Raw genomic sequence first — 27,963 nt, forward strand, 5'->3', positions numbered from 1 at the left:
GGCACCAACTTAATTAGGGGGGTTTTCCACTTCATTTAAAGACTAAGTGGCCTTTACCTTTTCTTTAATAGAGTAACAAGTAGGGGCCCCTGTATGGCCACACTGCAGCTGACTTCGTGTGAGGTGTACAGGAACGTGTCGCAGCGGTAATGCGGTTAGACGTGCAGCCGGCTGGTGGCTGCCCGGTCGGCCGGTGAGGTGGCACGGGTCGCCTGGTGCAGCTGCTGCGGGGTTGGGGAGAGCAGCCGCTGTGGCCACATTAAAAACTGCATCACTGTTTTTGTGACAACTGTAGATCAGCGAGCCATCAGCCCCCCTCTCCCTCGTTTCAGGGATTTGTAGTCCGTAGCGTAGGGAACGCCGCCGCGTGTCGGAGGCCTTTGCGGGAGTGAAACTACAGTTCCCTCAGAGCTGCTCGGAGGTGTTAGTTGTCAATATGGCTGTTGTCAGACAGACAAAGCAGAGAGGCAAATAATTCGCCTCTGATTAGAAATCCTTGGAAAAGGGTCGGACAGGGCACTGTTCCCAGCTGCTTTAGTGCTCGGCTGCAGCAAACGACACCGCGCCTCTTTGCTTCCGTTACAAAGTTAAATGGTTAAGTGGACGATTTGAAACCGAGGTAAGTCCTGTTACTCGGCTCTCTCGACACAGAAAGTGATGTTATTAATATCAAACGCTCGCTAGCCAGCGACGGCGGCTAACGTCAGCTAGTATCGGCGTTGGCACGGCTAGCGTTGTATGCTAATCATCGCACGAGCCCACGGCGACCCGCGTAGCCCACCTCAGGTGGCTAATCGCCCTCCGCGATGCCAGGGGGCTGTTGTCAGCGTGGATTCAGCCTCGGGGGGCAGTGAAGAAAACGAGAGCAATCCTCGAGTGTTGCGGAGGGCTCGCCGTGCTGGGTAATTTTGACGTTTAGTCGGGGCGGTTTGTCCGTGTGCCGCCGGAGCGCTCGCTAGCGTTAGCTTTCGGGCAAAGGGCGTGAAAGCTGGCATCAACGGCGCTTCGCCTGCAGCGCTGAAAGGCGCGACGGCTCGGTGCTCTCACTGCGGGCCAGCAAAACAAAAACACATGGAGGGAGAAGAGATGCCGCCAACTGCGGGAAGCACTTTAAGACTGGAAGCGTTTAGAAAGCTGCGCTGTCAAACAATCTAGAGTTTGCGTGTTTAACGACACCGTGGTTGCGTTTTTATTCTGTTGTAGTTTTGCTGTTGGCATGACAAACACTCTGAGTTCATGAACTTAGCTGGGCTGTTATCAGGGGGCATCCAAGCCCGACAGGAATGCAGACAGCTCCATCTTTAACTGCTTTAGTTACGTGCAGGGTGAACTTTGCCTCCTGGGTGAATGGGTAACTTACCCACTTGATCACAGTGGGCATGAATTCAAATGTTCTTGTTTGTTCGCAGCACACATTTGCTTTCACTTGCATGTTTAAGCTCACTAATCCAAATCCAGCGGTCTCCTGTTGTGTGCAGCCCGTCTTTCTGGGGTGTGACAGATTTGGACTCTGCTTGGTAATGATTTACAGCATTAGCAGCTCACCTTCTAAACACCAAGGACTAGTTAATGTTCACCTGTCAGCGCTGCAGAAATAATGTGCTCAGACCCAAAATGACCCTTTACTGCACGTGTCTGAAGTCCTGGTAATGGTTTATGTGCCAGTGTCCCCCCATTATTTATAACTTCAAATGCACTCAGAAGTCCTTTATGTTCCCTCCCCCTCCCCTCTGTCCTCCGCACAGTTTGGAGAAAGACAGATGTAGAAAAATGCCAGTGACCCCTTTTAAACCGTTTATCATATCGGCTCAGGTCGGGCTGGCACAGAAGATGGAAAATCTGCCGCAGTCTGATTCCAGTTGCATTGATTTTGAGCACAGCAAATTGCTCATGAAAAACATACAGCGTGGGTGGTGCGCAGAGCGAGGATGTATTGTGGCTCTTAAAGAACGACAGACTGAATGTTAAGATAGCATCAGCTGTCAAGGTGACTCTGGCACTCTGAGCGTGTTGCCTGCTGCTTCCCAAAAATAGCTGATTTTTATGCCCTGCCCCTCCCCTCGCCTTTTTTTCTTTCACACTTCTGTCTCTCGCTCTTGTCTTTTCTTCTCCGCTGCCTCTTTATATTTTCTTCCTGCAGTTTTTTATTCCCCTCCCTTCCCACCCGTTTTATGCCTACTTTATCCCTCTAACTCTCCTCCGCTTTATCCTGCTTCCCCATCTGCGACTGCGTTCCTTTTCACTCTTTGCTACTTAATCCTCTCATTTCCTCTGTCACTCCACCATCCCCTCCACTGCCTGACTTGCTCCTCCTTTCCTTTCCTTCTTCCTTTCCTTCTCCACTTACTTTTCTAAGGATTCCTTCCTACTTTCCTCAACTTGCCCCGTCTGCATTTCCTGTTTCCTTTCCTCGCCTTGTGTTCCTCAGCTTGTCTGTCTTGTGTCTCAGCAGCAGCAGCAGGATGTCTGAGTTCAGCGAGGAGCCGCGCTTCACTATTGAGCAGATAGATCTGCTGCAGCGGCTGCGTCGCACCGGCATGACCAAGCAGGAGATCTTGCATGCGCTCGACACTCTGGACCGGCTGGACCGGGAGCACGGCGACAAGTTTGGCCGCCGCACCTCTTCCTCCTCCTCCTCCTCGTCCTCCTACGGCGTAGGTGGGGCCAACAGCTGCACCAACAACTCTGCCTCTAACACTACTACTACCACGTCATTCAACAATATCAACAATAACAACACTGCCTCGGCAACCACCACCTCTTCAGCGTCATGCAATGGCGGCGGCATCAACAGTGGCGGTGAGGGTGGAGCCGCCGATCACGCCGCTGCCGCCGCCTCTTCGACGACCTCCAAAATCTCCACAGCCACGCAGACGCAGTTCAACAGCGCTGGGGGGCTCTCGCTGTCTCCCAGCAACAGCTACGACACGTCCCCGCCTCCAGGGCCGCCGCCGCCCTCTGCCATCCTGCCGTCCCCGGTCTCGCTGGTGGCCCTGACACAGAACGGCCGCGACAGCCTAGCTGCCACCCCCAACGGAAAACTGTCTCCGCCACGATATCCGGTGAACAGCGCCGCAGCGACGCGAGCGTTCGGGTTTGAATCTACAGAGGAAGATCTGGATATCGATGATAAGGTGGAGGAGCTGATGAGGTGAGAACAGAGAAACTGTGTGTTTGTAGAACTGCACTGCACAAAAACGTCACCAGAGGGCAGTATGTAGTAGTACCAGGCTGCTGAGCTCAGTGAGCTGTGAAAGATGGCGACAGGGAATAATACTGTGGGGTGTAAATGGTAACTGACTGGTTCTTATGTAGCGCTCTTCTACTCTGTCCGGGCACTCAAAGCGCTTTATACAGCTGATTCACCCAATCACACACTTCTAAGCTTAAGTATCTAACATTCGTACACATTCACACTCTGATGGACGCATCGGAGAGCAACATGGGGTCAATATCTCGCCCCTGGGATCGAACCACCGACCTTCTGGTTAGTGGCTGATCCGCTCTGCCACCTGAGCTACAGCTAGAGGTGGGAATCACCATACATCCCACGATACGATATTATTGCAATTTTTAAAAATATTTTGCGATATTCAGATTCTGTACATAAAGGTAAACTTTATCAATATTCATTTTCTCTAATATCAAAGTCTCACACTCAGTCTTTCTCTCATTTCAGTTTTATTGTTGACAAACTGAACGGTTTGTATTACAGTCTAGTCCAACTTAACTGAACAACCATCTGGTACAATTATAGCTATTCTGAACTATGCAGTTTATGAAAACTATGCAGCCCCTTCAGCAACTGAAGAATTTGAAAGTAAATTAAAACAAAATATAATTTTACATTAAATAAAAAAGTTTTAAACTTAATTCAAATAAAACATGTCTTAAATTAAAATAAGTAAACTGTCATGTTTATTAAACACATTTGGACAGTGAAGGAATGTCAGGATTCTTGCTCAGAAAAAGGATCAACATGCTCTGAAGTCAGAGCACAAAAACCTTTTTGTAACAAAGTATCGATTTCTGCTGTCCCTGTATCGATACATTATTAGCAAACAAAATATCACCATGCTACACAGTATCCATTTTTCCCCCACCCCTAGCTACAGCCACCCCACACTTACTGCTAGTGAGTCACTAGCTGTCGCTAAGATGGTGAAACTTGAAGCTGCTAGTCTGAAATAATCATCGACACGCCTCAGTCTAGTGTGGCGCTGTCCACAGTCACTTTCACAGAAAACACACGGACGACACTGAAACGGTTTCTACAACTCGATGCCTTTTTCCTGTTTTTTTGTTCTTGCAGCCGTCACTGGGTTGGGAGATTGCTTTCAGTAAAGCTGGTAAGGTGAGGGCTGATTAGCAGGAACTTCAGTTGAAGCTTCATTGTGTGCAGCTGCTGCTAGAACTATACATGAAGCTGTAGATATCTCATGTTCATCACCTGGGGGCTAAATTTAATATCCGTGCTGTAGCATTTAGCTTCATGTTGCATAAAATGTCTTTGGGAAGCCTGTCTGTGGTGATGTTACTGAACAGTGATGAAATGATTCCTGCTTCACAGCAAGGAGGCACTAGCAGAAAGGTACGGGCAGATTTAGATAAAAACCTTTGGAGGTGATTGTGATTTGGATCCAAATTTGTGTGAGAGGAACAAGACTGGACACTGAAGAAAGTATCTGAAACGTATCTGGATGCAAGTGCTCAGTCGGATACACGTGGAGGGAATTTCCTGGCTTGGCTGAATCGATACACCTCGAAGTCTGAAACAGCAGCAAGTGCAAGGTCGGTTCATCTTCTCAGGGAGTCATTTGTGATCTGAGGTTTATCCCACTTTGTCACTGGACTTTTACCAGTGGGACGCCGGGATGTGCGCAGTGATGAGCTCATTAGTGAGCTCGTAGGGTTACTGATTGACCAAAGCTTGAGGAATCTATTTAGCTTGTTTATTTGTACAAAGCTCATTTGAGTGAACACACAGCAGTTAAGCAGTGGGTTTAAAGCTGCCTGGGTCCTTCCTGTGGAGAGTCTGCATGTGTGGCTGCTCTGGTTTCCTCCTGCAGCCCAGAGTTAATTGGTAATTCTAAAATTGGCCGTAGGTGTGGACCTGAGGTGGAGAGAGCGTGTAAGTGTGCGAGTGTGGCTTGTTTGAATGGTCAGGAAGACAAAAGCACTGTGGAGACGACTGTCCATAAAGCTTTCTCACCTCTTATATTGTGTTGATGATGCCCACTTGAGGGGAAATCAGGGGCTCTACAGTATGGATCTAACAAAAAGTTTAATTTCACTATCAGAAGCTTATTTTAGCAACCTGTGGTAGCAGGTGCTGTTGATTCCTGAGACACCTAAACATCACAGTTACTCTGAGGTGTCAGAGTCCACACTCCACTATAACACATGTTATAACACATGTTATACACTCTTTCAAAAACCTTGGTTTCAGATGGAGGTAACTTCCCACAGTGGGGAGCTGTGCCTCGTTTGGCCCACAGGTGTGGGGGGGTTGTCTGTAATGGCACAAATATGGTAAAACAGGGTTAACGGCACGGTTTCACAGTAACGGGCTCATCCAGTGTGTAAGGAGTTTCATTCATATAGACAAACGCGTCATTTTCTCCAGTTTGTGTTGTCGACTTTTGCCGTCACAGCGTCCTTAATCTGGCTGTGTGGCTGCACCCGCTCCTGCGTGATGGCCTTTCTGCCAGCGGCACTTTAAGGCGGCATTAGAGCAGGGCGATATGACCAAAAATATTTATCACCATATACATTTGAAAATTTGCGATAACAATAGATAATTTTCTGGAGGAGGACAGACATTTGTTTAGAACTCTTAAAGATGTCGAAGAAGCTCCTTTAAGCAGTTACTTTGGTGTTCCTCCACCTCCAAAGAAATGTCAGGAGGAGTCCGAACCACAAAAGAAGCGCATATTCTCGGACAAGTGGTTGCAGGAGGTGAGCTGGCTTCAAACAAATGATGAACGCACAGAGATGTGGTGCAGAATGTGCCGTGAAAATCCCACTCTAGGACAAAAACAGCCTTTTATATGGACACAAACGCACGTTGCAACTTCTTATCTGGTGCGCGTCTTTTATTTTGACAGCGAATGCGCACATGCGGACCACTTATGTGCACCCGTGTAAATAACATAATGTTCTGCCGGGTGTGTTGTTGGTCTTCCCTCAATTTCTGATTCGACAAGCGCCTTTGTTACTGGGACCAGTCATTTTAAGAAAGGCTCCTATTAGAACCCATGAGAAATGCAAGAAATGCATTATTGCTCAGTCTGCAATATCTTTCCCAGAACAAACAGCAATTGCAAATAGAACAGCTACTATGTTGCAAAGAGTGAACTACCACTGGCAAAATTCAGCAGTCTTTGCAAACTTCAAAAAGCAAATGGCCTAGATCTTGGCTCCACTTGCCTCTTACCCGTGACTTCAGTGGAAATTTCAAATTCAGGATCTGACACAGACTGATTCATGTCCTACACAGTTCTTACACGTTCATAGAAGTTTCTGTTCAATTAGAACCAAGTATTTGAGTTGATGATTGTAATTTTTATACAATGTTGTAATTTGTGTTTCAACAATTTTTTGATTAATGTTTTGTTTCCGTTACAATATTATACTTTAATGTATATTGCAAAGGAAACAAACATCAATCAAAAAATTGCTCTCTTTTTTATTCGGGCTACTTAAATTTATTTGGGCTACCAAAAACTGAAGAGTCCCTGCCCGAAGGGCTACCAGGGATTTTGAAATTTTGCGAGCCCTGTGTAGTGCCATTTCTGGGACCATTTCAAGTTGCGTTACATCAACTGTTATATCCCAAATTGTAATAATATGTATGCATTACGTTCACAGCAACTACATGAATTGTTAAAAAGTGCAACAAACTAACAAAAAATGTAAAATCGTTTTTGTTTTTTACACATATTTCCAATTACAGTAATTTCACAGGTAGATCCCTCAAAACTGTAAATGCAGAAAAGTTGCACAAAATAGTTTCCAACCACAGGAAATTTATTTTGAGCGTCTCCATAGTTTCACTTTTAGATACACTGAGGAGAAACAAAAATAAATATTATTGTGCACAATTAACAGCATAAAAAAACGATTTGCAGTTTAAGTTCTAAGAATCCCAGAAACTATACAGAAAGTCAAACATGGCGGACATGCGATAGTTCGAGCTGACGTTAAAGTGCCGTAAACAGCTGATCAGATCAGCAAAGTGTGTTTCTGGAATATCATGTTTTTGTTGTTGCCGACACTTTCTGCAAAGCCATAAAAACCGCGGCCTGGGACAGGCTGAATGCATATAACTCCTCATATTTCAAATGCAAAGGAAATATTGCGCTTATGTGGCTGCAATTCTACCGGCATTTAAAAATAGTTGTGCAAAACGGAGCGTGCATGCTTCGATAGGCCATGAAGGGTTAAAGCTGTCTGGATGTGTCTATGCACTGATCTGGGTGTGTCTATGCACTGATCTGGATGTGTCTATGCTCCGATCTGGGTGTGTCTATGCACTGATCTGGGTGTGTCTATGCACTGATCTGGATGTGTCTATGCTCCGATCTGGGTGTGTCTATGCACTGATCTGGGTGTGTCTATGCTCCGATCTGGGTGTGTCTATGCACTGATCTGGGTGTGTCTATGCACTGATCTGGGTGTGTCTATGCACTGATCTGGGTGTGTCTATGCACTGGAAACTCTGCACACACAAACCTTGTACACATGGGTTTCCATGTGCTTCTTGCTTTCTAGGAAAAGGATTCATGTTCAAAGATTTCAAATATCCGTTACCAGAATTAAAAATGTTCTTAAAAAAATCTCTTGTTACACAAATTTACCTTCACTTGGAGGAAAAATGGAGGCGGAGCAAAGACAGCCGTTAATGTGTCTCATCTACTACATCTACTCTTATTTTACAGTTTGTTCATACAAAATGTTTTTATGGTGAAGTCTGAAGTGTTTGCGAGCAGCATTATCTAGAAATGTTTGACACAATCGTCTGAAAAATGGACGGTACAGACAGCAGCTGTGAAAAATCGGATATTTAAGAAACAAATACATTTGCGCGGGCCTCGTTCTCTCGCATTTGATGCAAAAAGCGTTTCTGTTTGCATCTGTGACACTAATGATTCTTCATGCTGCATGACCTGTCTCGTGCACCGGAGCTGCTGTATCTGATCTCACTGAGTCAAAGGTGGTTTAGTCTGAAGGCCACGTTCAGTGTGAGCACCACTGTAACAGCACAACTACAGACCAGTAGTCTTGGACGAATCCTGGACGTTATACGCTTGTCCCAGAGATGCAGCATGTAGACCGTTACACATGTACTAAGGAGAGTGTTGGACGGGCTGTGACGCGTGGATGGACCCCCGGCACCGTGGGCCCTCCTACTTCTGGGGCTTCTCACGTGACGTCGCCCTGTTGACAAAGTCTGTCACTCACAGACTGACAGACACACCTGCTGACGTGCTCCACATCTGTTCGGAGACCCATTTTGTGATCATCACACACACACACACACACACACAGTGAAAGCAGCAGCTGCGTCATCACGACTGCGTCATGTGCCCTACATTATCTGGCAGTGCTGTTCGTTCCAGCACAGAGGAAGTGGAAATGTTGTAGCTGCATCACAAACACCAAAGTTGTCGTCCTCGTTAATCCCTGGGAAACAGGAGCCGGTCATATTTGACTTTTTACTTTTTCTGTAAGATTGAAAAAAAGAGCCGACCCATCTCTGCATCTTTCCCCAGCTTGAACATGAGAGCGCTGTGCTTGTCTTCGTGCAGCCCAGCCTGCCGGGGTTAACGCAGACGTGAAAGGAAACATAAACTAATCTAAATGACCTCCCTGACTCGGGCATTTGCTCTGCTGTCGTGAAACTTGCCTTTCCAGCTCCCGTCACTTTGACATCTGACTGGAGATGTTTTGCTGTAGCAGCGCCCGTCTGCAGTTCAGCTGCGACACAAATGCAGATCTGTTGCCAGATTCTTGCTATGAAGATGGGACTAAAGAGATCCGGTTTTAATACCGGATAAAGAGACGGCAGCGTCCTGTCTCTCCTTAGGAGCAGAGCAGGTGATGGTGAGATTGTTGGCTCGTTCCCTGCGTCGCCCACAAAGACGTGAATCCTGTGAGGCTTCAGAGCAACCCGAGCCGGCACGTTTTTGTCGGGACGATGCGCATCGTCAGAACCGCTCGAGTTCAAGCTGATCTCCTGTGAGAGAAAACAAGCTTTGTGTTGTGCACCTCTGGAAACATCACATGAACCTTTAGTAACATTCAGTTGGAGAGCAGAGGCTCAGAAGTTTTTCAGGCCCATCGACAGGTAAAGTGTTCATAATCTATTAAAGCGTGCGTGTTAGCGCCTCGTCTCCTCCTCTGAGCACTTCACACATGAGCCGTCTCCTCCTGCTGCTGTGCTGCTGCCTCCAGCTGCCCCGTGTGAACCGTACGAGTAAGAATAGGCTCCGCCGTCAGCGCCGACCGGCCGCTGCTCGTTCACGCTGCCTCTGCATTAGATTACGCGTCCTTTTTAGAACGACCGAGAAGTTAAGTAGCGTTCAAAAGCCCTCGTCTGCTGCAGGGCTCTCCAGCTTCTCGCTCGGCAGGGCTGCGGGGGCGTGACACCAGGTCTCAGCCTGTCCACGGTCCCGCGGCGCCCTTTCCCTTTCTTCTCACTTTCAAAGTGCACGCTTGCTTCTCTGCAGGAGTTTGGCCTTTGAGTTGGCACCCAAAACACCCCCCCCCTCCTCCTCCCCAGGCTTGTAGCTTGTACAGCAGCTCGCGCTACATTGATTCACTGGTGTCGATACAAGCAGCATTTTTTCTTCAGGCTCTAATTTTAGCCGCGCCGTGAGAGGCTGGCGTGGAGGATATTGATGCTGGATGTCAAAGAGTCGTGACGCAGTTTCATTTCACGAATATGCCAAACGGCGTGCTTAGGACTGATGCCATTTCCATTCTGACTGAGCCTGGGACAGCGGCTGTTCAAAGGCTGCTGTGATTGTATGGGGGGTTCGGGGGGGGGGGGGGGGGGGGGCTGCTGGAAACGCTGTCGTGTCGAGAGAAAAAACCTGAATGCACTTTTAGATTTAGACATCGACTCGTGTTCAGTCTGTACGAGACGGGAACGAAGCTGAGACTGTGTGTGTGTGTGTGTGTGTGTGTGTGTGTGCGTGTGTGTGTGCGTGTGTGTGTGCATGGGAGGGGAATGGGCTTGATGCCAGAAAGCAGGGTGGGTACACTGTGACTGCACGTCCTGCGTTCCTGCGAGTCTCTGCATGCTTCATATATATTTATTTTCCTGCTGCTGTGAAGTCAGACGGCGGAAACGTGGCCTTTTATTGCATTTTGAAAATCTAGATGACTGGACTGCGGCTCAGCTCTGCCTTCATGTTCCTCTGAAACGCTGATTACGTGGGAGCTGTAAAAGAAGAGGCCACAGCACATGCTGTCGACGTGCAGGCCGGAGCAAAGAGGAGCTGCGCTGTCATAGGCTGGCCGTGAATAGGTGCAATAAAGACTGAATCATCATGAATGTGTTATTGTGCTTTTTCCAAGTGAGCACAGAATTGGTGACAAAAGCATTAAACATGTTTGCATTTGCCCTTTTCCTGGCTCATTATGGAGCAGGTTGCCTGTGTAAGTCCACGTGAATGAAAGCTGTGATTCACTTCATATATTTTTACAGCTGTGTAGCAGCCGGACGTTGCCCCAGCAGCCCAATGTGTAACAATGAAGCTGTTTTTGCATTTCTGCGCCTGTGTCGAGCTGCAGGTTGTGAATCTCTGTGTGCTCTGTGTTTGCAGGAGGGACAGCAGTCTGGTGAAAGAGGAGATCAAAGCCTTCCTGGGGAACAGGAGGATCTCTCAGGCAGTGGTGGCACAAGTTACCGGTTAGTAGCTGACACGCTCGCTCGCATCAGCCGTTCTCTGCCGCTCGCTCCTCCTCACTTTCACATTGGCATTTGAGGAACTTTGTGTTACTGTGAAAAGCTCGTCCTGACCCTGAAGACATGTCCGCCGGCCGCGTTACCGTAGACTCGGGCTGACTCCTAAACACCGACAAAGCGCCTGATCTCACACATCTGTCAGTGGACCTTTTCTGTGTGTCTGCATCATCTCACACATAACAAGATCAGTTTGACACGTCGAGCTGTTTCTCACAGATTGGCGGCGTGTTCTTGAATTCATTATGAAGTCTGTTCGTCGGTTGCTTTGAAAGTTTTCCCCGAGTGCTCACTGAGCAGCATGATGCGCTTCCTCTCATCCTCCACGTGAACTGAACGTCTTGTTCAGCCGTCCTTGTCCTGAGTTCAGTGCATGAACCAGATTTCCACCTGCTGCAGGATCTCAGTGGTGACCCTGCAGTGGTGACCCTGCAGTGGTGACCCTGCAGTGGTGACCCTGCAGTGATGACCCTGCAGTGGTGACCCTGCAGAGCTGCTGTGCAGGACAGTGGAGCTGCAGTCTGAGCGCAGCATCAGAAGCTCGTGGATCCTGAGCCTGCACAGTGAACTCATCAACACGTGAGAATATTTAGTCTTATTGGCCAGATGTGCCTGAGAAAGTAAATATGGGAGGAAGGTTTTCTGGGTTGGTGGAGAATTTCACATTAATTTCATGGCTGCGAGACAGAACTTTGCACGTCACCCTTTGGCGTCCCAAAATGTAAAGGATACAAGACTACAGGAAGTAACTTAAATTTCCACCGTGCACCTGTAGTTGGGTCAGATCGAGGTCGTGTCACATTCATTCTGCGGTTCTGCAGCTGGATCGTGGTTTTGCCAAAACACTCGGCCGATCCTTTGTTCACACCTCGTGACTGAAGCGCAGCACAGGAGTGTGTAAACTGACCGGGGCAGTGTTTACATGCCCAAGGACCAAACGACTAAAGCCCCAGTGTCACAGGATCAGTTTGGTCAACACGCGGGTGCCTGTGTTCACTCAAAGCTAGCTAAAACGGGAAACAGAACTTTTGCACCACATGTTTCTCAGCACGTGGTGCAAAAGGCGCCACACAAAGGGTTTTAAAATCCCCAAAAACAGCACGACGCTTCATACTGAGCAGAGGCAGCTGAGGGCCAATCGGTGTGCTCTGCCATGAGGGCGAGCTGAGGCTCGAAGCTTGGTCACCTGTGTAATTCTGAACTATTACAGTCGACCCGCAGAAGAACACACCTGTGCGTTTGCACACATTGTGGGTTTGTTGTTTTTCTGCAGGTATTTATTAAAGTCACACAAAGGAATGTAACTAACATTACTGTGTTACTCAATAACCAATCAGGTGCTGCAGAATCAGGCCTGAACCCTGGCGTTTAAAATACAGCTCAAACTCTGATTCCCAGATGCAGCGTTTGATAAGTGACGCTGTGTTTCCTTTTCCTGTTCTGTCTGTTGAACTGTGCTCGTCTACACTTGGTGCTCTGTGCAAAAACCTCTGTGATGTAATTTGATGTCTGGCTGCTTTCCAGGCATCAGTCAGAGCAGGATCTCCCATTGGCTGCTGCAGCACGGCTCCGACCTGAGCGAGCAGAAGAAGAGGGCTTTCTACCGCTGGTACACGCTGGAGAAAACCACACCAGGTACATCTGGCTTCATTAACTGCCACAACATGTTTTGGCGCTTTGCCCTCATTCGACAGTTGAGAGCACGTGACAGTGGGGAGGCGTGACCCTGCAGTTTGTGTGTCGCTCAGTGGAAGCAAAGAGACGATCTCCCCTCCGTATAAGATCTGCTAGTCACACGCTTTGAATCTTTTGCGCCAACCGAATCTCGAAAACGGGCGTCTTAGCGATGCACATGTACACGAACAGCACATTTGACTGCGGCTGTTGCTTAGCAGCACACACTCTGCAGCAGTTATGAAGGATCAAAGCAAACGGAGAGGCTGTTTCACCTCCACCAGGTAAGAAAAAGAGCAGAGTCGGCACAAACAGCCTGAGTGGAGGAGAATCGGAGGAGCAGCCGACGAGGAAATGAATAAATAATGGTTTTGTCCTGAGCATCCTTCACTCAGCAGCAGAGCGGAAAAGCAGAATGAAGATGGAAGAAGAAACCTCGTAGTGAGCGCCGCATCAGTGTGATGCCCCATCGCCGCCGTCTGCTTAGGGTTAGGGTAAAGTGGTCACGTGACATCGCTACATTGCACTGGAGGTCGGTCCACCACCACCACTCTAGTCTGAGCTCTCCATTGGCTTTGATTGGTGGGACAAGGTGGGAGGGGCCAAAGTTTTCTGTTGCTGATGAAGCCACAGTGTTAATGTTGGTAAGAAGTTTAAGTTTCCTTTCTCAAACTTAAAAACCATCGAACAAGAACAAACCTCTTTACTGGAAACAGGGGTCTCAGACTCGCGGCCTGGGGGCCACCTGTGTCACCCCTACCTGCTTACTGCTGCGTCCACGTCTGTCTGCATATACGAACACGGTGGGAGCAGCTGCTGCATGGGTTACTGTGGTCGTTCGATGAAAGGCTTCACTTAGTTCAAATCTGCGTTCACGTTTGTTTACAGTATTTGAAGTTTAGAAACACAAACACTGCTTCCTGTTTGTGTTGCACTCCTTGAACAGCTGAGTGGCCCTCAGCTTGTTTACGTTTGACAGCCGTCGTTTAAAGTGTTGAAAGACAGTTTCGTTTTTGTCCTCGTGGCTTTAAGCAGAGCCACAGATTAGCCTCCCACACAGTTGTTGCCAGTGCTAATGGGAACAACAGGTATGTGTGTTTATGTGGACAAATGTCTCCCAACATACGTCCCAGTTAATTGTTTTCTTCAAAGCTTGTTTCATGAGTCGGTCCAACAGCAAAGATGTAACGACAGCAGCAGAGTTTGTCTCTCTGAGCTCAGCGTGGAGGCAAAGAAAGCAGCTTGCTGCCTCCACTGCTAATGTTGCTGTGAGAATAAAGTGAGAATAAAGTGAGAATAAAGTAGTGAACATCTCCTGGTATTTGCAGAAATGTTAAATGTTAACAAAAACAGTTTGAAAACTTGGCATTGAATGTGGAGCTCGGAGGTGCTCTAAGAAAACTGAAGAGCTCCAACAAGAAGGGACGACAGGAAGTGACCCGGTGACCAACCAGGAAAGTAAGAATCTGCATCCACCTTGAGTAGTTAGTAGCTGCGTAGCATCAGTGTGACGCAGTTCCTTTAATCATGAAGTTAAAGTTAGAGGCAGGACTGCAGTCGAGAGGCGTGAAGGTTTCCTGTGTCGTCCTCACTGACGACTCTCTGTCACTTCTTCCATATTTTAGTGTTTTCATCACTATAATAATCTACTCACTTAGAGCTTAGAGCCGTTAAAGATGTGACTTTACTGTGTTAGATAAAGAAATGTTGGACCAGTGACGTTTGTTTCAGAGAAATATGGCTGAAATATAGAAATGTATTTAGAGTTCTGACTTTTTCACAGATTTACTGAAGTCTTCAACATTTAGTTTGCTGTGTTTTCTTTCTCAGCTGTTCTGAGTTTGCTCTGTTTGCTTTATCCAGGCTACACCTTTCTCTGTGACCTTTATTAGACTTTGATGTACTCCTTTGTAAAACATAGAGCAGTCAGCTGTGCGTTGGCTGTCCTGTAGCATAAAACAGGCTGATTTATGGTAAATTATTATAAGCTAGCTAACTTCCCCCAGCTGCTTCACCAGTTAATGGGCCACGATCGCCGTTATGTTTGATGTTAAACAGCATAATGTGAGTTCAGCCCAGAATCAGTGATGACTGTAGATGCTACAGAAGATGAGCTAACGTGGTGGACTCCACATTTTAAAGCACAACACGATCAGCTAATGCGCCTTAGCTCTCTTGTATAAACTGTAGGGGTGCAAATCACAGGAAGTACAGTGCCGACAGGTTTCCATTGGCTAAAACCTGCAAGAGAAGCACCAGATGTGTTTAGGAAAAGCCCGGATTACAATAATCAACATTCGTGTGTACGACTAAACAGGAGCCCAGGAACAGTCTGAGTCACACTACTCCACCGAAAGTGTTTCAAATGATCTAAAGATTTAGGATTTACCAGTTTCCTTCAGTGAGGTCGTCTTTGTAACTTACATTATCCAGCTGTTTGATGTCCTGGACTGTAAGCCTGTTGTAACAGCGACTAACTGTCCCGAACTGAAGAGGCAGAGAGCTTTTGTTTTGTGTGCACCGTCGTCCTGACTGCACACTGTAAAGGGTTAACAGGCGAATCGAGAGGCCGGCGCTTCCTTCAGCTCCAGCGTGTACAGGCGTGTGTTTTCTGCCCTGTAGCCGGGCAGCACACGTCCCACGCCTCGTTCTCTGCAGCATGTTCCTCGGTGGAGCCCCGCCAACACCATCAGCTCTGCAAACTGCTCCAAGCTATTTATGGCCAGACTGAGCACCCCCCCCCCACGCACACACGCACCTCCATCGCTGCTGCAGAGAAAATCGACTCCTCATTCACGGCTTTCTGATAAGCTGCCACCGGCCGGGTGATCCGGCTCGGCCTCGTCAAATGTCCGAGCTTTGAGTGTAATGTTTACGAGAGAGCTCGCGCTGCAGCTTTCTGCGACCGCGATGCTCGCGCCAGCTCTGGCCGCCCAGAGCGACCACGATGCTCGCGCCAGCTCTGGCCGCCCAGAGCGACCACGATGCTCGCCCCAGCTCTGGTCCCCAGAGCGACCGCGATGCTCGCGCCAGCTCTGGCCGCCCTGAGCGACCGCGATGCTCGCGCCAGCTCTGGCCGCCCAGAGCGACCACGATGCTCGCGCCAGCTCTGGCCGCCCAGAGCGACCACGATGCTCGCGCCAGCTCTGGTCCCCAGAGCGACCGCGATGCTCGCGCCAGCTCTGGCCGCCCAGAGCGACCGCGATGCTCGCGCCAGCTCTGGCCGCCCTGAGCGACCGCGATGCTCGCGCCAGCTCTGGCTGCCCAGAGCGACCACGATGCTCGCGCCAGCTCTGGCCGCCCAGAGCGACCGCGATGCTCGCGCCAGCTCTGGTCCCCAGAGCGACCGCGATGCTCGCGCCAGCTCTGGCCGCCCAGAGCGACCACGATGCTCGCCCCAGCTCTGGTCCCCAGAGCGACCGCGATGCTCGCGCCAGCTCTGGCCGCCCAGAGCGACCGCGATGCTCTCGCCAGCTCTGGCCGCCCAGAGCGACCGCGATGCTCACGCCAGCTCTGGTCCCCAGAGCGACCGCGATGCTCGCGCCAGCTCTGGGCGGCCAGAGCGACCGCGATGCTCGCGCCAGCTCTGGGCGCCCAGAGCGACCACGATGCTCGCCCCAGCTCTGGTCCCCAGAGCGACCGCGATGCTCGCGCCAGCTCTGGCCGCCCAGAGCGACCGCGATGCTCTCGCCAGCTCTGGCCGCCCAGAGCGACCGCGATGCTCACGCCAGCTCTGGCCGCCCAGAGCGACCGCGATGCTCGCGCCCGCTCTGGCCGCCCGAGCGACCACGATCCTCGCGCCAGCTCTGGCCGCCAGAGCGACCACGATCCTCGCGCCAGCTCTGGCCGCCAGAGCGACCACGATCCTCGCGCCATCACCATCTCTGCTGTTCTGTCCTTCTGTCACTCAAACCACAGCGACACCTGCAGACTTGTTGACTCTGCTCCTCCCGCTGCAGGTGCCACTCTGAACATGCGACCAGCTCCGTTACCTCTGGAGGAAATGGAGTGGAGGCAAACCCCGCCCCCTCTCACCACCGCCCCCGGGACCTTCCGCTTGCGTCGGGGAAGCCGCTTCACGTGGAGAAAAGAGTGCCTGGCTGTGATGGAGAGGTGAGGTCCAGAGGAAAGAGATGGTAGATGGTAGCAGCGCTTCGTAACGTCGCTCTTATTTCCTCCAGGAGTCAAAGAAACGGTGCAGCCAGCGAAGCCTCGCACGCGCTCAGCTGCGCCGCGTGCACGACAAACAGCAGCCGCTCCAGTTTGTTGACATCGTCCTTGTGAAATTAATTTAATCACTGTGACTCTTGTGCTATTTATAGCTACTTCAACGACAACCAGTATCCAGATGAGGCCAAAAGGGAGGAGATAGCAAACGCCTGCAATGCTGTTATTCAGAAACCAGGTAAACCAGCAGGTGCACAAAGCTACACACATTTTGTTAAATCACTTTTATTGTCACGTCACATGTGCAGGTACACTGGTGCAGCACATGTGAGTGAACTTCTTGTGTGCGAGCGTCACAAGCAGCAGAGTTGTGCAAAAATACAACAACGCAAAATATAAGAACAGCTAAATCTGAGACTAATAAACATATGTACAATATACGATAGTATATACTGGATGTGTGTACTAAATATGTTTTTCTACGTGTGTGTGTGTGTGTGTACATATTTTACAAATTAAATAGAGTAAACAATAAAATAAAATATACAGAGGTTGGTAGTTGGATATTGTGCAAAACAGAGGCATTAATGTACAGTGTGGAGTGCATAATGTTGGAGCTCCAGTGGTGGAGGTGAGGTGTCTGTGACGTGTTCATCAGTCTGGTGGAAAAAGCTTCTCCCAGTCTGCTGGTTCAGGACCGGATGCTGCAGAACCTCCTGATGGAAGCAGTCTGAACAGTTCATGGCTGCGGTGACTGGAGTCCTCGATGATCCGCTTTCCTCAGGCAGAGCTTCCTGTTAACTGCAATGAGTGATGGATGTTTGCTGGCTACAGAACTGCGTCTGCATGGTGCAGATATTGAAGCAGCATCGTGTGAAATCTGTGCTCAGATTGACACAAACAGTCACCTGGACTTGAGGACGGCGTGGCGTTATCAGTTGTGCTCGTTTTGAGCCGTAATTCATCAGATAGTTATGACAACATTTGACACAAATGTCTTAAAGCATAAAATGACAACATCAAGTCGTATCCAAACGTGGCCGCACGCGCAGGATTCTTCTGTCAGAATCGACTTCCTTATCAAAATCAAAGGTTTCATGGTGATGCTGTTTGTGTTTTTCCTGCAGGGAAGAAGCTGTCTGATCTGGAGAGGGTCACTTCTCTGAAAGTTTACAACTGGTTTGCCAATCGCCGCAAAGAGATCAAGAGACGTGCCAACATTGGTAATGTAGCTCTGTTTAAATCACAAGCTGTTAATGAAAGGTGTTACTGTTCCTGCCAGCTCACAGGTGTCTGCATGACCTCTGCAGGGGGCAGGGAGGAGGGCGCTGTGGGCTCGGAGCATGTTCAGGTCAAACTCGCTTCTTTAGATATGCAGTAGAAACATTTTTTTATCAGTGGTTTATTTATTCTTTCAGATGTTTGAGCTTTTCACATTTTGTCAGAAGCATTTTAATGATGCGATATTTGGAGAAAAGAGTGCCTGGCTGTGATGGAGAGGTGAGGTCCAGAGGAAAGAGATGATAGATGGTAGCAGCGCTTCATAACATCGCTCTTATTTCCTCCAGGAGTCAAAGAAACGGTGCAGCCAGCGAAGCTTCACTAAAGAAACCAGTTGTTCGGTTTCTTTAGTGAAGCTTTGGCCTCCTGCTTTTCAGTTCGTTGGGGTTTCCGCTCTGATCAGGTCTGGACTTTGGTCACTGCAGCTCGACTTTATTTCCTCACTCTCTGTCATTGGCTAGGTTCGCTGGGGTCGCTGTGAGACCCAGCGTGGGTCGAGCTTTAGCTGTGGGGCTGATGACGGCCAGCAGCAGCACTTCTTCCTTCCTGATTGGCCTTGTGTCGCCTGAATGCTGCAGACTTGCAAACTGCTTTTATAGATGTGCTCACACCTGCTGATCAGCACCTGGCTGCTGCTTAGCGTCCTCGCTACGATGGAGGCAGGAAGGCTGGACTGTGTGGTTCTGTGCTTGTCTGATGTTAAGATCTGCTGATTTTCATCATGACCTTATATGTAAAACCTTGAAATTAGAAGACGGCGTGTTTCCAGCGTGACGGCAGCTGTTCAACGGTGTGACGTGAATTCGATCTGTCACTCTTATATCTGTAATCTGTTAAAACTTTGTGTCGGGGCCTTCGTTGCTGTTGCAACTATAATAAATAGAGTTATAATAAATACAGTTTACAGAGGTGGGGATGTTGTTGCATTAAAGTACACACAGAAATACAGTTTATAAATAAGGTGTAATGTCCGTGGGTGTGGCAGTTATCCTCCAATCAGGGTGGAGGTGGGGCATGTCTGACAGCCTGTGGGTAAAAAGTTCGTCCTCGTCTTCGTCTTAAGTCGTCTCAGCCAAATATTTGCAGCGTTACTTCACTGCTTCCAGCCGTTTACTTACCACCTTCAGACAGGTTCGTTTACTTTGGAGTATCTTTGGAGTATCTATCGGGGCTTCTGTAGCCTCTCGTCGTATTGCTGGGTTACAGTCACTGCTCTCGTGTGTTGTAGTGTTGTCAGTGATGCATCATGAGTCTAACGAGCCATCCTCTTTCTCCAAGAAGCCACAATCCTGGAGAGCCATGGGATAGACGTCCAGAGTCCAGGGGGACACTCCAACAGCGACGACATCGACGGGAACGACTTCTCGGAGCAGGTAGCGCAACATGAACATCGTGCTGAGAAAAGACTGAGCAGCTTTGTTTTCATAATTGATCAACAAGCACGATGGTTTTATTTTTGAAGCTCCAGCTTCTCGTTAGTGAGCTGTGATCTTTCTTACTGCTCAGCTTTGTTGACTGTTCTAATTGGGCCGTGTCTCGTTAGTGTTAATAATCCCAACACGCAGCTCCCTGAATACACAAAGCACTTCAGGTTCTGTGCTGTACATGATTGAAACGTGAAACGCATCAGCGAGCAAATGTCCGTGCCCTCGTTTTGTCCTGTTACCGATGGAAACATGTCTGCTTTATCTGGGTTGAACACGCCAGCTTATGATTGCTCAACAACAAGGTTACATTTCAAACGTGCACTACGGGTCCAGCGTTTCAGAGCAGCCCAGTGTTTCCAGTCATTTATTGCAGTTCAAGTCATTCAGTCCAGTGAGCAGCTTGAAATGGTACAAAGGTCAGAGGTGAAACACCACAGGTGTAAAACAAATGATCCCAAACTGAAACACAATGTTCAGAATGATACACAAAGAGCTTTTTCAGGGACAACATGGGTTAACTGTTTACAGCTGCAGTAAAGCATCAGGCCTTGAAAGCTGCTGCTCCAACTTCCCTGGATCCCTTCAGCCCCTCTGTCTGTGGTGTTGGAGCCCACTGTGGTAGCAGAGCCTGGACACATCAGCTGAACAGTGTTGTACTGCAGAAACTAGAGAAAAGGGGATTAACCATGGAAGAGACAGACCAGCACACAAATGTAGGAAAGTCACAGAGTGAGTGAGTTTCCTTCAGCATCCAAGTCACTCAGAAACAAACTGACAGGAAGATGCTGCAGAGCCAAAGACTCTCTGAGTGAGTGCACACCTGAGTGTGCCTCGGTGTGCGAGGCTGCTGTCCTCGCACACCTGAGTGCGAGGACAGCAGCCCGTGTGACGGGCAGCTCGCTGCAGCCTGCGGCTCGCTGCGGCTCGCTGCGGCCCGTGTGACGGGCAGCTCGCCGCGGCCCGCGTGATGGGCGGCTCGCTGCACTCTTCAGCAGCTTTCTAAGCGTTTTTTATCATTTAAGGAATATTTCAGACTAATGGTGTCAAAAGCTGAACTTGAGATGATCATTCATGCGTTTATTTCTTGACGTGTAGACCACTGTAATGGTCGTTTTACTTGTTTTAACAAATCAGCTTTAAATCCTCTTCAGACTGTGCAGAAAGCTGCAGCGCGACTTTTAACAAGCACCAAGTGAAGATCTCGTGTCACTCCAGCCTCCCTTCACTGGTTGTAAGTTTTAGGTTTCATTTTAAAACTTTAGATTGAACCTTTAGGGCCCTACATGCTCCCCATGTCTGACCTGCTGAAACCTCATTCTTCTTCCCGAGCTCTGAGGTCATCAGCTCAGACACTGTTGGTGGCCCCACGCACTCGATTTAAAACTCGTGGTGGCCTTTCAGCCAGTGGCAGCGCTCCCACTGGTTCACGCTGCACAGACGCATTGATCCTGTTAAAAAGCAGCTGAAGACATTTTTATATTTCTAATTGATTTGGAAATACGACAAATAACAATGTAAAACAGCAAAATACGACATTCTTTTCATTTTCTTTGTTGCAAAGCACTTTTTATCTGTGAAAAGTGCTTTATAAATAAATTTTACTGACTCACAGCAGCTTCAGGCACAGAGTAAGTCTCAGTTTCAGCTGTGAGGAGAGGACGAGCTGCAGAAGGAAAGCCATCGGTAGGATGTCAGAATAAGACAAAGAGGTTCCACAGCAAGTGCCATCAACCGGCTGTTTGCTGATCCAGGGTCGCTGACTCGTGCAGAGTGAGAGGCTCCCTGAACACAACAGCTACCGCAGCACCGTGCAGCACCGTGCAGCACCATGCAGCACCGTGCAGCACCATGCAGCAGCCTCTGGTATGGACCGAGTCTGTCAGGAGTTCATCCTACAGCAAGATAATGACCCAAACATCAGTCCAAGCTCTGCCACCTCAGGAAAACAGAATAAGATGGTGAGCTTGGAAACACGGAGGTGCAGCACAGTCTCAGACTTAAACCCATCGAGCTGGTTTGAACTGGACAGAAGAGCGAAAGCAAAGCAGCTACAACGTCCACATTCATGGAGCTTCTGCTCCAGATGTGGGAGAAGATTTGATTTGTGTTGTAGCCAGAAGCCACGGCCGTGTTCAGCTGTTATATCAACACTTTGGTCTATAAACTGATTCCAGGATTTCTTTGTTTAACTCGTTTATCTGTCAGTGCAACGAGACATGAAACTGCAGGATTTTCACAATAAAAGGCTGGAAAAGGCAGAGTTCTAAAACGTTTGACCGGTAGTGTGAACGTGTTTCTGCTGTGGATAGGGATGGGTATTGATACGATTCTGATTCTGTTTAACGATTCGATTCTTTATCGATTCTTTTTTTAACACTAAGGTCTAATAGCTCAGAACTTTGTTTTATATCTTCTCTTTGAACAAGATAGAAATGTAGGAGTAACATGGCCTTACAAACCCAACAGTGAGATCTTAAGAGATCCACAGCCTGCGGCTCTTCAATGGGGGGTCACAGGGACCCAGGAAAAAAAACTGTAAATGTAAAATAATGAAATAAATATTCTTCTGTAGCAATAACAAAGTGTAACATAAATTATTCTGTAGCAATTACACAAGAATATCCAGTAATGTCCCTGCCTACAATTAAACACATTCACTTACTGAAAATCATCTGCTGGCAAACGGCTGCAAACCTTTGACCACAAACTGAGTCACTGCTCGCTGACATTCGTCTATCCTGCCTGAAAGGAGACGCTACGGTAGACTGCAGCGAGAACTGCCAGCATCTGAGCCAGACTCTGTCTCATCATGGTCTCCTAAACGCACAGTAATGGCAGGTTTGTAATAAGGCAGATCACACTAACATAATCTGCACTGTTGTTGATTATTTACCTGCCGCATTAACGGGAGAGGACGTGCAAACGTTACCGCTGCTGCTGGGCTGAGATTCACGAGTCCGGAATTAAAAACACGACATTCATTTAAGGTCATCGTGTGTTTGTGAGCAAATGCTTTTGCATATTCGTGGTGTTTCCTTCCTTAAATGAAATATCTACTTTGCGAGTATTGCAAGTTGTCCTGTTGTCATCCGTTCTTGTAAAGTGTAACCAAACTTTTGAGCGTTTGAGCCGCCGTGTTTCCTTCCAGGTAAATGGGCGACTGGAATCAATAAGGGAATCGTTTGCAAAAAGGGCAAACAATTCCAAGGAAGTGAAACAGTGGGAACCGTGTTTCGATACCCATCCCTAGCTGTGAAGCAGCGCTTGCTGTAACAGTGAAAGAGCAGATTTTACTTGTCGCACTGCAGACGACCTGCTAGCTAACGCAGTAACTCTTTGTTGGAATACCTGCAGGCCTGTGACCTCCCCTATTTTGACAAAAGACCTCTCAGCCGACCTTTTGGCCTTTATCGCCTGGAGCCCACCTCGCCCACACAGGTACCCCACACACAGCAACACGCCGACACGCTGATGTTTGTCACCATAGATGAGTGGATTGTGATTGAGGAGTGAATCATCAGAGTTTCTGCTGTTTACCTTTGTGTGTGCAGCTCTGCAGCACAGCAGAGCCACATGTGCATCAGAGGTTAAAGAGGTCCATCTCACATTTCTGATGAATATAGTCCTCAGATTCCACGTCACTGAAAAGGTGATGACGTGCTCGATGTCACTGATTTTGGGCTCACGCCAGCGTGCGGCGTGTTCTTAACCTCCAAACGAAGCTTTTGCAGTAGACGTGGTTCATCTTCTGACTGCAGCTGCATGTTTACACTCTTCAAACGTCCGAGTTTCAGCCCTGCATCAACCTGACTCGAGCCTTTTTCAGACGTGAACAGATGAACATTTAAAATATTTTTTAGTTAAACCTTCAATGATCGACAGCAGCGATCACCTCTGAAGTCACAGTGACAGGTTTGACCCAGAAACATCAACTACTTTTCTACGCCAGTTTGAAATGAGGACAGTATGGATCGATTAGTATTGATTATTGTATTGAGCCGAATTGTTTTCACATAAATCACACAGCTGATATTAATGTGAGGATTTCTCTGGATCAGCACGTTGCTGAGTGACAGAAGGACGAGGTCCCTGCGTGTGATTAACCACATTAGACAATCCAGCTCTCAGGTCAGCGTAGTTCACTGCACTGACTTTGTGTCCGTTTACACGGCATCTGCCTTCAGAGAGTGAAGCATCGTGGGTCCCAGCACAGACATGGTTGCATGATTGCAAACAAAAGCAAACATTTAGCCCGACGGGGCGACGCTGTGCATCACGGAAAGGTTAAAACAGCAGCATGAGGAGCACAGACAGCTTCACTTTGCTCATGCACAAACTCTTCGTCCTGGATCCTCAGCAGCTAAAGAAGCAACAACAGCCCTGACATGAAAGAGGAGCCCAGGTGTGGTTTAACAGCTGCAGCTGCACGTGATGATGACGTGCACAGGGTAGCACAGCACCTGGGTGGTCCCTGGTATGGGTGGGGGTGTGGCTGACTAAGCTAAAGTGTCACAGTTACCAGGAAATGAAGGGTTTGTGTCCACTAGAATGAAAGCTGGGCTTAGTGAGCTGTGGATCAGTGCTGAGGGGGGGCGTGGGGTCAAAAGCAGGCTGTTTCTGTCATAGTTCAGTTTTGTGCACACTTGTTTGCGTTGACTCAAGTTAGCAAAGCTGTGAGTGCAGTGTGTTGCTGTTAGCGTGACTGTGTGGAGACTGTAGTCAGTGTGAGGCTGCAGACATGAACTCCTGCCTGGGGATGGGCACCTCACGCTTTCCTTAGAGACACTACTGCCACCTTGTGGTAGAAGTATCCCATTACATGCTTTACTTACTTTTTTGTTTAAATGATGTCCTTTAACATGTCAAAAGCACGTGTTCGTTCCTTACCTCTGATGTAGAGACATTCTGTTTCCTGTCATGACCTTTGTCCTTGATGCTCCTCCCAGGACGACAGCGCCGCGCACAGCGAGCACCAGGACCCCATCTCTCTGGCTGTGGAGATGGCTGCCGTCAACCACACCATCCTGGCCCTGTCCAGAACCGGAGGGGGGCCCAACGACATCAAGACGGAGTCCCTGGAGGACGAATGAACTGCACCGGACCTGGGATGGAGGAAGGGGACGAGAGAAGGGGGAGTGTAATAGATGGAGTTGGGGGACTGAAAAGAGACCAAAGTAATGCTCCTTAGTAAAGCTTCATTGTCTGCTCCTCAGCGTCTGCTCCTCAGCGTCTGCTCCTCAGTCAGCCCCTTACCAACTCTTCCTTCTCTCCCGGCCTCCCCCTTCCTCTCCCTCCTCCGAGTAATCCTTGTCCACAGTAATTACCCCCAACCCCACTCCACCTTACTCCATATATTGACACAGCTGGCAGAAATGGGTGCCTGTAGGCCCTGTGATCTCTGTGGAAATGAGCCACAGAAGAAAAGCGGCTCCCGTAAACCCCTCTAAACGCGGCTCTTGTCCGGGGGGGTGAACTCTCTCTTCCCGTGAGTACAGGATACCTCTGCTTTCCTTACCTCGTCCTTGCTCCCCTTCTACTTCCCTCTCCAGCCTGGTCGTCTGAGCCGATCCTCAGTCTATCTCACCTCAACGTCAACCTCAGAAAAGTAATGTGTACTGTATATATATTATATACATGTTTTATACATATATATGTATATACATATATATGTATATGGTTCTTATGGTTCTCAGCCTCACTCACCTCATGGTGTGCTACCTATCTACCTACTTACCCTCAGATTCACCTTATCATTGTGCAATTCATCAGAAGAGCGACCTCTGGCCTGACATCTCGGGAAAAATGGAAGTCAGTCAGCAGAAATGATATCCGAGCTGACACTTGTCTCCTCTGTCCATTCCTCAGTAGAATAAACAGCTTTTGGCTTCCTTGCAGTAGAGCTGCTTGGTTGGATAGAAACATATCTGTAGTAGCCTTACGTTCACGCAGACAGACGCTGTTTTTTGCAAGCAGGTTTTCATACAACAGGGACTGTGAGTCACTGCACTACGAAACATGTTCAGCACACACTGACGAACGGTATCAAGGTTTCTATCCAACAGCAGCAGCAGTGATTCGAGGTTCCTCACTTGCTCTTCCTCTGGTTCTAGGCCAAACTGGACGTAGTCATTTCTGCTCCCTGTGACACTATTGTTAAGTACTAAAGACTATGAGGATCAAGCTACGGTCAATGTGATAATCGAGCAAACTTTGTAAGCTATCTAACAAGACGAGTTATGCTTTGTTTGAAACATCATCCATGCCAAAGGAAAAGAGAGACGCTCAGCTAATACTGATCTGAAAACAGTCCATCCAAAGTTATTTATACCAACTCCTTTGGCCTACGCAGGTTCATTTCTGACTCAGTATAGGCTTGACACTACAGCAGGTCTGTGTCAGTAAAGGTAAGTATTAGCAACCAGGCATACCATGATAAAATACCCTGAAGCTTTTTACTGTGACGCTGCCTCGTTATAATAGTAATGTGCTTTTTCTAATATCAGAGGTCAGATTAGAGCAACTCCACAGTGAAAATGGTTACAAATATCAGAAACATGTTCGAGGCGTCTTTCATCTGTAGCCTTTCAAAGGGAATCAGAGTCCCCGACTCTAAAGAGGTGATTTTTCCTTGTTTTGCCTGATGGGAGGATCTCCAAAACCATCTCTTACTGAATATCACCATGTTGTGAGCGGAGTTGTTCTTATTCATTGCTGTGGGACTCGACTGTTTATTTTCTGTGTTATTTTAAAGCAGTTATTTCTGTGCCAGATATGTCCTAGCACAAAGTGGAGCTAGAAGCTAGGTTTGCTCAGCTTAGCCACCGGACAGAAGCATGAAGGCCAGCTTTGTCTAACGGGGACAAACCCAATGTCTAAAGCTTATTCTTGAACATGTGGCTTTTATTGCGGCTTTTCTCTGTGGCTGCTTGTTGATCCTTTAACTCCGGATAACTGAAAACTAGCGTTAGCATTGACTATTAGCTTAAAACACAAAATAATTTTTGTGTTTTAAGCTAACAGCTAAAAAAAAACCTTAAAAAAAAGTTTTTCATGATTTATGTGTTTAATCAGTAAAAAAACGTCAACCAAGTTTTTTCCCTTTTGTAAAAGCCTGACTTTCTGCTAAGTTAAGCTAGCTTCTAGCATTAGCTCCGTACAGTCGTGACGATAACTTTTTAATTACATTCCCCACGAAGTCCCTGCCTTAGCGATGGTTTTGGAGAAAGAAAATATTCTACAAAGCGGGATTAAACAAAACAGTCAGAAATTTAATGCCAGTCCTCAAGTTTGTGATAGTTTGATTTGGCTGTTGGTGATCATGCACCAAATCAGCTCACAGGTTTAATACTGCGGTTAATGTCTGGTTCCTGCTTGTACTCCAACTTCCAGTCCTCAGCTGTAGTCTAGTAAAGCTCGATTTAATCGTACTGCTTCAGTAAAAGCTGCAATACAGTGACTCTCAACTGGGACCTGTGTTTGAAAAAGAAAGCTCAAAGCTAAAAACAGTATGTATTTATACTCATTTTTATGGTATTGTACAAAAACAAATGTTTTGAAATGAATCATGCTTTTTTTCTAATGATTTTTCTCTTTTTTTAAATTCTCATTATTTGATTGTTTCCCTTATTTGACTGAACAGCAGTCTTCCCGTTTGTATTGGACATAGTAAGCTACTTTATGAAAAGTAAACCATGATGCACCTTAATGAAAATTAGTATTAACTAAAATTAGTATTTAACTAAGTATTGATGTTAACTAAACTTTACATGTAACCTTTAACAAAAAGTCCAATTTCCGATATATGATGGGGAAAGAAGAGAAGTAGAGCTGCTTCATGTCATTCGACACTAAAGCCCAGTATGTGCCAGTCTCTTTGGTAAATAGCACCACACCAAGCTCCCTGGTAAAATCTCCAGTTTCTGATGTGAACAAGAGCACGTGCAAACCGTGCACCCGTGTTTGACTCGGACAGATTGAAGCATTCGTGAACTGAGAGCGTGTCTCTTTAAACTACTTGAAATGAACACATTTTTTTTCCTTCTAAAGATTTAAGGGGGGAGTTTGGTGTGATGTTCCCCTACAAAACATGCTGCGTGTTAGAACTGGTGAAGTTAGCATGCGTTCAGAGATTATTCCCACTATGAGACACTTTTAAATGAACTGCCTTTGACTTTGAGAGATGCCGTGGCCCAGTTAGCAAGTACACGTTTTAATCCGCTAGTGTTTTTGCATGAACATTGAAGCTTGACAGAAAAGTTCATGGGGTGGATGAAAGGACCCTCAGGTGCTCACAAAGTAGATTGTGCTATTTTTCCTTTTTTTTCCAGAAGAAAACTGGAACCCGACTCGAGCGTGACACGGGCACTTCCCCACTCGCTGTCATGCATACTCAGTGGTAGTGCTTGCTTTGAAGGGGCGTCCTCTCTCGTGGTTGTCAGGGTC

The 27,963-nt window shown here is 47.8% G+C and overlaps 1 protein-coding gene across 6 annotated transcripts; it reads left to right on the forward strand.

Moving 5' to 3' along the window:
• Nucleotides 1–417: 417 nt before the first annotated feature.
• hmbox1b (homeobox containing 1 b) lies at nucleotides 418–27,765 on the forward strand. 6 transcript variants are annotated; one of them, XM_085133791.1, is made up of 10 exons: nucleotides 418–902; nucleotides 2,453–3,151; nucleotides 10,833–10,918; nucleotides 12,497–12,607; nucleotides 16,606–16,759; nucleotides 16,969–17,051; nucleotides 17,941–18,036; nucleotides 19,376–19,467; nucleotides 22,876–22,959; nucleotides 24,468–27,765. In XM_085133791.1, the coding sequence occupies exons 1-10, from the start codon at nucleotides 739–741 to the stop codon at nucleotides 24,609–24,611; spliced, it is 1,713 nt and encodes a 570-aa protein (XP_084989917.1). In that variant the 5' UTR covers nucleotides 418–738; the 3' UTR covers nucleotides 24,612–27,765. The 6 variants fall into 6 exon arrangements, with proteins under 6 accessions (XP_084989917.1, XP_084989916.1, XP_084989919.1 ...); XM_085133790.1 differs by having other exon boundaries at nucleotides 419–902; nucleotides 19,373–19,467; XM_085133793.1 differs by having other exon boundaries at nucleotides 422–619; nucleotides 2,450–3,151; nucleotides 19,373–19,467.
• Nucleotides 27,766–27,963: the final 198 nt, after the last annotated feature.

The sequence above is a fragment of the Neolamprologus multifasciatus genome, chromosome 15 (genome assembly GCF_963576455.1).
Source record: "Neolamprologus multifasciatus chromosome 15, fNeoMul1.2, whole genome shotgun sequence".
NCBI lineage: Eukaryota > Metazoa > Chordata > Actinopteri > Cichliformes > Cichlidae > Neolamprologus > Neolamprologus multifasciatus.